This window comes from Gavialis gangeticus, unplaced genomic scaffold, assembly GCF_001723915.1.
Source record: "Gavialis gangeticus isolate Ggan-Ray unplaced genomic scaffold, GavGan_comp1, whole genome shotgun sequence".
NCBI lineage: Eukaryota > Metazoa > Chordata > Crocodylia > Gavialidae > Gavialis > Gavialis gangeticus.
In genome coordinates this window covers 20,439,909-20,452,352 of record NW_017728994.1, presented here as the reverse complement: position 1 = coordinate 20,452,352, position 12,444 = coordinate 20,439,909, and the positions used below count along the sequence as shown (strand labels likewise).

The window sequence follows — 12,444 nt, the reverse complement described above, 5'->3', positions numbered from 1 at the left end:
ATCTTTGACAGCAAGATGCAACAGGTGCTTCAAGAGGAGCACCAGAGAGGTGCCGGGACAATGCCTAACCAGTAGTTTTGTTGTTGGACTACTTTGTTAAGAAGCAGGACATGGACGTTCTGGGTTAGGGAGCGTCTACAATAGCGCTACCCAAACTTCTCCTCAGTGTAACCCCATTTGCTCAGCATGGCCCTTCACTCGCAACCCACAGCCCTCCACAACCCCAGGTGTCCCTCACTCCCCAACCACAGCTCCCCCCAGGGCCAGGCCCACCCCCAGCAGCACCTAAGCCCTGGTTGCCACCTGCAGGAGCTGTAGCTCCTAGTCAGGCTCCTGCTTACCAGCCCTCTAGTGGCAAGTCACAGCTGTGCAGGTAGGGGACAGTCAAAGAAGGTGTTTAGCCTAAAGGTGTGACTGTTCAAAATCTGAGCTAGCATTAACACCTATCAACATCTGTGCAGCTCCAAGTTCACTGTGTAACAAGGCCCTAGGTGCCATTTAGACGCATGAAGTGAAATAGGATTTAGCTCTTTAGGTGCATTGTTGGGAAGCCTCCTTACAGGAACTCCTACATCTATTAAACCTCTTCTTTCATCAGAGTCCAGCTCCCTATGCATGGGTTAAGAGTCTGAAGTTTCAATAGGATTTGCCTTTTGATTAATTTGTTTTTACAAAATGCATTTCTTTAATGATTCAAGCTGCCCAATGCATTCCTTCTTAATACCATAAAAACCAAGCCTCACGCAGCACAAAGCACACTGGATAATTCCAGAGGTAATTGCTGCTGAATTAATGAGTGATTCATACACATCAGCAAGTGTTTGTTCCAGGGCTTAGAAATAAGGAGGAGACTAGAGAGGCTGTGTGAGAAGTTACATATTGGGAATTATGTAAAAAGATTGGGCTGAAGTCTAAATTGCAGGTGGAAATCAGAAACAGGGGTAAAAATTATTGAAGCATAAGCTTCCAGATATAAAATCTATGAACTTCGCATTTTTGGTGCCTGCAAACAGGAACAATGACAAACTTTGTCATAGTAACAATGCTGTAAACATAAGAAAGAGCATCAAAGAAGCTGAGGAGGTCTTGGATAAGCACTGGTATATTAGATTCAAGGAAGAAGAAAAAGAAAGTCTGAGAAGCGGATTATAGTTCATAACTATCAGAACCAAGAGGATTGGGGGGGGGGGCATCCAACCAGGCTAGGTGCAACTGAGGACATGGTAAAACAACCTAGCAGAGTGGAATTCCATACAGTTACCAGCAGCAGTTCCTCAGCATGGAAACTGGTATATCTCTGATGAATCAACTAGTCAAATGCAGAAAAGTAAGAAGGTAGTTGCATGCCCTGAACAAAGCTAGGTGCCCATAATAAATACCAGTAACTGGAATCGCTTGCTTATGACCATCAATGAAACTTACTTGGTATGATTGAAACTTGACAGGAAAAGGCACATGACTGGAATGTTAAAAATCAATCATCATATTTGGAATGGATTTAGTGAACGAAGGAAGAAGGGTACTAGCACTCTGTCAAAAGTAACATTTCCTGTTTCTGAATCATGGATACTTGGAAGAAAATAATCTTGAATTTTTATGATCAATGCCCTAACATATTTCATAAGATAAAGTAACAGCTGTTGTCTGCAACAGGCCACCCAGTCACATCTAATCAAAATACTGCACTTAGGATGGAACAATCCCATACAGTGGTACAGGATTGGGATTGACTGGCTGGGCAGCAGCTCTGCAGAAAAGGACCTGGGGGTTACAATGAATAACCTGAATATGAGGCAACAGTATGCCCTTGTTGCAGAGAAGGCAAATGCCATACTGGGCTGCATTAGTAGAAGCGCTGCCAGCAGATCAAAGGAAATGATTATTCCCCTCCATTCAGCACTGGTGAGGCCACATCTGGAGTACTGCATCCAGTTTTGGGCCCCTCACTACACAAAGGATGTTGACAAGTTGGAGAGAGTCCAGCAGAAGGCAAAAAAAATGCTTTAGCGGCAGAGGCATGTGACTTATGAGAAGAGGCTGAGTGAACTGGTTTTATTTATCAAATTGGTAGAGAAAACAAAAGGACACAAAGATAACTTTATGGCCTGCAGAGTTTAGGATTTTATTAAAGCTTCTTGTGATAAAAAAAAGCCTAACAATGTTAGTGATCTATTACTAAATGGAAATCACCAGTACTAACAAAGAAAAGGAAAAAATTCCCTCTTCTCTCTTTGAGTTAAAGACAGATATGTCCATGTTGCATGATAACGATGAAATGCTTATTTTTCAGGACTAATTTAAGAGGATAATTAAACTCAGAAAATACATTTCACAATTTTCAAATCAGCTGGCCTGGGTAACTTGTATACAAGTCCTAAAAAAAAATCGCTGGTTTGATCTCATCATTAAAGTTCTTACAATCAGTCTTACTACTATAGTCTGAATTGACTAAATTCCAGAAGACTGGAAGAAAGTTTAATATTAGACAAATATCCCAAGCAAAATAATGAAATAACTAGTACGGGATATTATCTATAATTTATTGAAGTAGATAATATAATAAATGACAGTCAACATGAGATTGAGAGAAAATCTATTTTATACTGTTTTATGAACTGACATATTTAGTTGATAAAGATAATGGTCCCAATGTAATTTACTCAGACTGCTGTAAGACCTTTGAAATGTTAGTGCATGACATTTTGAGTAAGAAATGTGAACAATACAAATTAACACAACATGCATTAAACGGATTCAGAATTGGCTAACTGATGGTTTTCAAAATGTAAGTGTAAATGAAGAAACATTATCAAGTAGGTGTGATTACTGTGCACTGTTTCAGGCTTTGGTGTCTAGTCCTAAGCTATTTATTGGTTTTATTAGGAACATCCTAAAAAGCAGTGTCTTAGAAAAATCTTGGAGAAGTTCAGGGTAGAAAATCAGGTAGGCAGAAGTTGTCATTTCTTCCACTGTTTGCTTTGTTTTGTTTTGGGGATTTGAGGGGTTTATTTTGTATCTTGGATCAAAGAACCATTGAAAAAATGCATAATCATCAGTTGGAATAAAGAGCAGGCTTAGGTAGGATCCACCTCTGGAGGAATCTAAGTGCTGCCCACTGAAATGAATGAGAAACCTGGGCAGTTCTGGAAGGTGAAATCGAATTAATCCCTGGGGGAATATGAACTGCATATTAGCTCCCCACTAAACATATAAGAGAATTATGTAAGGAGGTATAGAATGCTGCCCTGATTCTGGCTTTGTAAACCAAAACTATGCTGGCAACTACATTTTAGACATCTAGCAGGAAAAATAGTATTTAGCCCTAAAACTAAATTTGAACACTCTTACTTATTTCAAGCGGTACCTAAATACTGGAGCATTTTGACCCATTTCAATATGACCGCTTATCAGTGAGGGTACCAAAATGATAATGAGGTTAGCATTTTACAAGTAACCTGAAGCAGGGAGGATTAACTTACAAAAATCCTTACAATGATTAGTTTCTGTGCTGGGAAACAGAACCTAGGGTTACAATCTCAAATCTTTTGCCCAAAATTTTTGAGCCTTGTTACACTTTACACTGTGAGCTGCACAAATGTTGATCGCTGTTAGTGCTAGCTTGAGCTTGGAGTACTCACATTCAGGCCCACAGGGACCTGGAAGACTGAAAGGTAAGAATCCCCCCTGCCCATTTCAGGCTATTCCTCTCTCCCCTGGGGCTCCCCTGGTTCCTTCCTGCACCCTTCAGCGTCCCCACCACCCACACCCTGCCACCGCTTACTTGTGGCTTCCCACACTGTCTGTCCCAGGGGAGCAGCAGCGGAGAGTTAACCTGCCTGCTCAGTCCACAGAGGAGCAGCTTGGCAGCCGTGGCTGAGCAGGCAGGTTAACTATTCCCCGTCTGCTCCCCTGGGACAAACAGTGAAGGCAGCCACAAGTAAATTGTGGGGCGGCAGTAAGCAAGGATCTGGGGTGCTGAGGAGGGTGGAGCTGATCACAGCTAGGGGGCAGGAGGTGAAGCTGGGGTGTTTACACTAAGGTATGGCCTAGAGTGGTTATACCTTAGCATAACACTAGGTAGGTAACACAGATCAGAGATAATCCTGCCCTGGAGTGGTGCAACTCTGAGCCACCTAATGAGTGCTTAAAACCAGTTTCAGGTGTTAATGTGTGGACAGGTGTTAAGAGCTCCTGGAGCCACTCAAAATTACTATGTAACAAGGCCCTTAGATTATGCAATTGACCACCCAAGCACCAATGCCAAAAAAAAAAAAAAGAAAGCGATAGAAAAGGAGTTAGAAGGTAAGGAAAACGAGGACCAACACTTATGAAAAATAAAACATTTAAATCTTATTATTGCTTTACTTCGGCAAATAGATGTAATGCATTTATTAAAAACATTATGAAAATTATAAAATTTACCCTTTGGGTTTACAGATGTGCAATAATATGTTAATTTATTCCTTGAAGGAAATAACAATACTTAGAAGACTAATAAGAAGAAAACTAAAGATGTGAAACCTTGCGCTGCAATTAATACACCTGGCACTTCTACATCAAATAACAGATTTTGTAATTAGAGGTAATTATTGATGCCTTAGTTCCAGTTTTTATTACATAATGATTTTATACAAACATATATTTCCTTTAGTCTTACAATAGGAACCCAATTCCAGGAAATAACTTGAACTTGAATTATGTTGAAATTTCTAAAGGTACCCTACATATAAAAATATGCATGACAAAATTAAAAAAACAGTAAAGATCCTACTGAACTGTTTTAAAATTTACACTGTCAGCTTCTTTTATTCCACCTCCTTTTTCCAATTATTTTCTGACTAACATTGTATGTGATTATTTTAAGTTAGTTGCATATCTAGGTCTATCATTACAATTTCAATTAAAAAAAATCACATTAGTATTTTGTTTGCTTTGGTTTATACTGTACATATCAAGATTTGGGTAGAGCACCACTAGGATGGTAAAATGAAAACATTCATATTTTTCATTTCTATAGTTCTTAATTCAGATTTATATTAGTCATTTTAACATGTTTTCTATAGGGATAGGGTTAATTCTTTCTTCTGAAAAGAGTTTCTGAGGGTAAAGCTGAAAAGTTCTGTATTTAATATAAAGACATTAGGTTCTTTTCAATATCATATTATTCTCAAATGGCAAAGCATGGAGGGTATTAAGAAAAGACTTTCATTAAAATCTTAGTAGTCATTTGAAGCTATTCAGGGCATACAAGTACATAATATTATATAAGAGAGGAAGTGAGGGTATATAATATGCAGCTGAATCAAGGGATAATGCAAGGAGTTTCCATTTTTCCATAGAGAAGTTGAATTTGAGAGTGAATGGCTTCACACTGTGTTTTAAAAGTTTAGTGGATTTGTAACAACTGTCCTGTACACTTACTTGATGCAGGATAGTTTATAAATGCTTATAATAGTATCTAATTACAAAATGAGAAGTTCCTGGTTAATGTCTTCTATTGGGCCAACTGCATCAGTGATTCTCAACAAGGGTGCCACACAATGTTTGCACTGTTCACAAGACAAAACCTAGAGATTTCAAATAGGAATTCATGGTGTTAAAAATATTCTGACCTGTTGAAATCTTTCTGAGTTCTTTACAACAGAAACATTGTTCTATTATTTTTCTGTAGTCAACAACTAAGTAAAAACTAGGACCTGGCGTTTTCCAAGGGGAAAATGAATCTGAAAAGGTTGAAAACCACTGAACATTGTTAGTAGAGTCAGCAGACACGAGTAAGAGTACAAGATGCTCTTAGCTCAAGTCTGGATTCCAAATTGGAAAACTTAAGTGAGCTTTTTCAGATATCTTCTTGGTCACTAGATGGCAGAAATGCACAGTACTTACAGAACAAAAGTACAAAAATTAGAGCAAGTTTAGGACAAAAAAAATTAGACTCTGACCTATGGCTACAAAAATGGAAAGCTAGAGGAAACCAATTCTTAGAGGACTGATAAAAGTTTTGGAATGTGTAGTTCTTTTAGTAAGCAGTTAGGAGCCACAGGCTCAAACAATGCAACTCAGGTCTGCGACAAGCTGGGACAGATCTGCCACCATTTCTCCCTGCCCCCTGCCTGCAGCTTGGACACAGGTCCCCAGCACTCTGCCCTAGGCCAGCCAAAGCCCTCTGCCACTGGAATGAGCTGAAACCCTCTGCTGCCAAAATGCTGATGAAACTTTCCACTGCTAACATGCTGCTGATACTTCCCTGTCTGTGCACGCTGGATCCAGTGGCTCTGCAGGATGCGAGTTGCCAACTCGTTTTATATCACTGAAATATTTCCAGGTTCCAGTTTACCATCATCACAACAATAGCCCTGTTTAAATCAGGAGGTGTCAAAAGTCCTGTGTTTAAAATGATATTTTCTGCATTTTATAAGAATATACTCTGGGATGCACAAGGTTACAGTCAAAGCAATAATGTGCGAGCAAGCCATAGGCTAGAATTTGTTTGTGTGAAACACAGTAATTGCAGCTAATAGCTAAATCAATTAAAACAGAGGTCTCCTGTAAGTAATTCATGTACAGAAAAAGGTGCGAGTCTATTAAATAAAACTCTGACTGTGAATAGTTTGCCCAGCTTTAGAGAAGGATTTTCTAAAGCAATACAATAGCAAAATGACCAACAGCTGTTTGGGCTGTATGTGCAAAAGCCTCTCATCACAAAGCAAGTGGGTTGCAATTACACTTAATATATTGGACTAAATCTCTTGTTAATGTAAATATTTTGATGAAGTTCCATCAAAGCCATATTTTCTCTGATGCAGCTCATCAATTTACATCAGCAGAAAATTTGGCTGATTATGCTAAATTTGAGGTTTATTCAATGAACAGCAGTAGCAATGAGGTACTGGGTTTGATGTATAAAGACAAATAAAAATAAAAAAAAAACAGCTCACCCCACCCTAATCCAGAGGCACATGGCCCCCCATGCCCTTATGCTGATCATGCAGCCGGGGTAAAGTGGGTGTGGAACGGAGCCATGGCTCATCCAGTGGGTGCAGAGATGGGGAGCAGCTCCCGCCACTGCGCACCTCTTGTTTGGAGGCAGTGCAGCAGCTCCATCCTGCACCTGCCCTGCCCCAGCGGGGTGAGTGGAAGGAGGGCATAGCCCCTACTCTCAGCACTGTTGCCACCTGGCTGGAGTGCAGCCTGGTGCAGCCCCGGCCCTGCTTGCCCCACCCTGTCCTGCCCCATGCAGATCATGGGGCACACACCTCCCCACAATGCCCTCCTGGACGAGTGGTGGGAGTAGTAGCAGGAGCTGCTGGACGAGCCGCCAGATAAGCAAGTCCTGGACCAGCAGCGCATAGTGGTGTGAGCTGCGCCCCCCTCCCTATGCCCCCCAGACAAGCCATGGCTCCATCCCACACCTACCCCATGCCAGCTGGGCAGCGCTTGCCCCAGCCCCTGCCCATCCCAAGCCTCACTCCCTCCCTCACTGTGGGGCATTGATCTGCCCCCCCATGCTTCTTCCCTCCCTGCTCCCCTTCCGCCACAACAGACTTACCAGCTGGACGCAGCACTACCAAGCATCAGGAACCAATCCCCCATTTATAACATTGTTCTTATGGGAAAACTGGTTCTGAGTTACAATGTTTCAACTTAAGATGCGATTTTCAGGAACCAACTGTGTCATAACTCTGAGAACTGCCTGTACTTATCAACTTTTGAACACAGTACTAAAATTTTTAGGTCAGGTCAGGATTGAAAACCTGCTACCGCTATGTCCATAAGCAGTACAACCTGTAATGGTCAATGCTGAGTGCTGGGCAGTGGTTAATTAACTTGGCAACGTCAGGAAGGCTTTGGGTAGATGAGCGCCTGAGGGTGATGGAACCCTTGATGGAGGAAATGCCATCAAAAGGTGGATGAGCATATTCACTCAGTGATTTTGCCAGTGGTATCTAAACAGGGCAGATCGGGCTCTTTGGCCATGGTTGGCAACCAATCTTGGAGTAGAGTCCCAAAAGGCAGGCAGATGGAAGGCCTCCTCTGCACTGGCAACTCCTGCAGCATAGCTGGTTCCAAACGTTTTGACTTCCATCCTTCCTTTGGACCAAACCAGTGAAGCCCAGAGGGAGACATCTCCATATCAACTGTGATGTCTCTGTATCAAACCAGTGTCTTCATATCAACTGCCCAGGCTATTTCAGTCACACCACATGGGCCGAATCTCTGAATCCAAATTGAATCAGGAGACAAATAAAAAGGTCTGAATCTATTTGAAGCCTCCAAATCAATTCAGAAAAGATTCAGAGGCAGATTCGTAGATTCAGGCAGTCCCTGCTTGCTGCTGCAGGGAGCTGGACCTGGGCTCCGTGCCGGTAAGTAGGGGGCAGCAGGGGTAATTGGAAGAGGGGGAGGGGACCTTGGGGGGACCCCAGCCAGGCCCCAGCATTCTGGCTCTTTAAATAAAAAAAGTTCTGCACTCACTGGCTGCTGCAGCAGTCGCTGGAGCCTCATGGCAGAACACCCCCATGCAGCGCAGGGCAGATGGAATTGATCCCCCTCCCTCCCCACACTACCTGGCAAGAGCCAGTGAATGCAGGGCTTTTTTTTTTCTTTCTTTCTGTTTTTTTTTTTAAAGGCAGAACAAGTTTTGCCATCTGGCTAAAGAATGGAAATTTATCATTAATGCATATCATTGGATTTTGCACATAAATTCTCTCACTGACGCATCTAGGAAGCATCTAAGAATAACAATTTGCAAAGGAGGTCTAAATTATAGATCTAGCAGGAAACTCTGATGAATCATAGTAAATTCTTTCACTAAAAATCTGTTTGCTCCCAAGGAAGAAAACACTCTCTAGAACAAACACTGGCAGAGCAGTGCAAAACTAAAGTACAGTACTCCAGACATACTTCTATTTACTTCACATAAAAGTTCTGTCACTCAGCAAGGTACAACAGCCTTAACAAGAAAGAATGAACTAACAGGCAGAAGTAAAACTGCACACAACAGTCAAGGAGATGATACCCTGGCTTGAGTCAGAGAGCATACTCCGGCTGTGGTGGTAAGTACACTGATGTAGTAATGAACTTACTCTTTCTGCAAAGTGCCATCTAGTACAGAGGAATTGCTGAAAATTCACTTTTTGTTGTGGTACAACCATGAGAAATGTATGCAGTCACTGCACCGACAAGCACTTAGTTAAACATATCTGCTTTGTTGTAGGCCCCACTTCTCAAGTTTTTTGGATGCAAGCCACAGGTAGGCATTTATTAGTCCCTTAATTCAATCTCATCTGTCATACTGTGCTTTTCATCTTCAGATTTTGATCATCTAGCCATTTTTTCTAATTATTGTTACCTGAAACTTCCAGGAAAATCCTTGATATGGTGACAAACTAATTCATACATCATTACCCCCTTATCTACCTAATGTTAAAGGTTTCCCCGTGAGGTCAATGCAACTACAAATACATGCATTTTCTTATTAGCTCATATATTCAGTTTTCTATTCCCATGTATTCTATTTAATAAATTGCCAAACTTTGTGGTTTTCTGACCTAAGAACTTCAGCTATGCATGAGTTATTTTCACATGTGCAGATATAAATTTATGTTATTATGACACTAATTTATTCTACCAGAGTTCTTGCTGTTTTTTTCTCTGGCCCAAGGAGATTCATGTGGATGTCCATGGTTATGTTTTGCACTCCACACCAGTCCCTAATCATTCCATTATTTTCCCATCTTGGCTGCTGATACATCCCAAAATCAAGTTTAAAAAGTCTTATTTGGCAAAAATCTAATATGTCTATCTAATGTGAATTTTAGTTCTCTCTCTCATACTGGATAGTTGCAGTGCAACAGTGATAGATCACTGCATTCCCCCGCATTCCCACATGCATGTTTTAAATATCATGCATAAATAGTCATTCCAGTCCTCACAGATGGAAAATCATTTGCTGATGTATTTCAATATAAAACAAGAAAATTTAGGATTTTACCTTACATCTATCTTTATTAATAATTGTAGCAGAGACAATTATCTCTCACATATTATAAACGTTGCAAATTTTCATGTATTTTTTCATTTTCCAAACCAGCCCAAGTACCTTTTGTCAGTACTGGGGACACAATAAATTGCAGGGACATTTATGGAGTTCCTCTCTGACTAAGTTAGGAGTGAGATACTCCCAATGCTCCCTTGAGATCACTGCTGTCCCCCTGATCTGCTAAATCCAAGCTGATCACTCTTCTCAGTTTCCGTGAACAAAGCTGATGTACTTTGCCAGTGAAGTTCTCTTGAAATAAGAGGAGCTAAGAGCTGCTGCCCCATTCCTCGGTTAAGCACGAGCACTTCTGGCACACAAGTAATACATTTCTTCTTAAAACAATGATAATGCATTACAGAACTAATGCTAATGAGACTTCTTCTTGAGTAATAAACTTCAGGGTTTGAGCCATACTTTTTCTAGGTAAATGAAGGCCTGTATTTTATTTAAGACCCTCCAAGCTCTATCTTGGACATACAGGTGTTCTTTTTAGTGAATCTCTGTCTTGAACAATCTCTGGGTTGTTTTTTTTTCATTTTGTGCATTTTTCATTTTAACCATTTTGTATTTGCACATTTTTGTACCTTCTTTTATTTAAACTGATCTTCTCTTCACAAGCTCAGCAATCTTCCTAATATTTCAGTCAACCTTTCAAATCTATATAATGTAAAATACGTTTTAAAGAAATGTTGTTAATTTAAATGATGTATGGATCTCTGGTGTTTATAGCAATGGAGTTCTAAAAATGAATGCTTTAGATTGTGTGTTCAGGTTGGGAACTGCATCATGCAAGTCAAACATACCTTTTATAAACACAGCCTTATGTCCGGCAATTCTCCTTGCATGCCAGAATTCACTGCCAAGCAAATGCCATATCACCCTTCATACAGATACCATTTGGAATTACAGTGGTCCAACAAAATTAAAGTGGGCTAAGGAAACATCTTTTTCAGTATAATGCATCTATCTGCTGCACTGGATAGCTTGCTAGAAAGTCACTATTCATAACAACCCTGTACAAATACGGGCTAGGTATAGACATGCCTGAGGCAAAAACAATAGAAGTTATGCAGTTTTCTGTAAGCGGTGTAGTTTATATTGGTAGCGAACAGAACACATGTTTGCCCTTTGATGAAGCAGGAGGGGACAAATCTTACATTGCACTCCACCATTTTTAAACTAGTCTACATGCACTGAACATTTGTTCTCTTACGGGTATAGACTGGTTTTGTGTGCCAAACTTCTGTTAGGGGTATTAACTAGTTTCTTATCACTTATACTAGTAAAACTGTAATGTCTGTACCTGGCCATAGTATCACAAATTAAGAGTGGATAAATTGTGCTAGCTTTGTGTGTTGTGATATTAACAGCATAAAGGAAAAGGTAATTTACTTACCAAGCCAACTTCTGTTTAAATACACTGACACAAACACTGGAGGAACTGTGAAGAAATCTACCACTGAGTTAACTTCCAGCCAAAACCACAGCTTGTCATTGGCTGCTATGAACTGTAAAAGGAAGGGGAAAGAATCAAACTATAAGCATGTTGCTATAGTGGGGTGGCATTCTTCTCTCCAAAATCCAAACACTAGTATTTCTCTGGGAGATACAGTGTATGTTTTGGATTACACAGCAAGATCATTTACATTAACAAATAGGAAAGTCATATATCAAGGAGAGAAACTGAGAGCATTTATCTACTGACTTCTCAAAACAGTGGTAAGGAGATTCCGATTCAACAGTGTTCTTTCCACATTTATTAAACAATATATAAATCAGCCTTTAAAAATAATTTATGAGAAATCAAAAAAGAAAATCAGTAGTCAGCATTATTTCCCCACTTCGGTCTGTAGAATTCTGAGGGAGGGGTTTGGTTGCAATCACCTCCAAATATTGCACATACAAATACTAGAAAAAATGTGAATGATCTCAGCAGGATTATAAATACAATATGTGATCAATTTTTAGCACTAGTGTTCCCTTGAGGGGAAGAGGCTCCTCAACAGTGCTGGATTTCAATGAAAACAGTAACCTAGAAATACAAATACTTGTGAATTAAAGACATTCAGTTAGAGAAACCTGAGGTAATTCATCCCAGTAAGGACTTGAAATTTGGGGTATCATAATGAAAAGCAATACCTTTAATACTTTAAATATACTTAATACCATCTCTGATTCTACAAGCTTTACAAGTCTCTATCTTGAAGTGACCAAACCTGTCCAACATCACTTCACATAAAATATGGTACATGCCATTTATACTGTAACTATAAAAAGAAATTATTTGAGAGGGACCTGCAATGACATTAGCCTTGTTACAGTTATATTTAGAGCACAAAGTATTCTTTTTCACTACAGAACTGGCATTCAAATAACTGATACCTGCTTAATAGGGCTGTGCG

The 12,444-nt window shown here is 40.1% G+C and overlaps 1 protein-coding gene across 3 annotated transcripts in view; it reads right to left on the bottom strand.

Annotated features, from left to right (window-relative positions):
• Nucleotides 1-12,444, bottom strand: part of KCNMA1 (potassium calcium-activated channel subfamily M alpha 1) — a 1,434,006-nt gene that overhangs the window by 551,924 nt on the left and 869,638 nt on the right. For all 3 annotated transcript variants that reach the window (XM_019502361.1, XM_019502362.1, XM_019502363.1), the window contains exon 5: nt 11,439-11,550. In XM_019502361.1, coding sequence (XP_019357906.1) covers nt 11,439-11,550 — 112 coding nt within the window. The remainder of the gene's footprint in view (nt 1-11,438; nt 11,551-12,444) is intronic.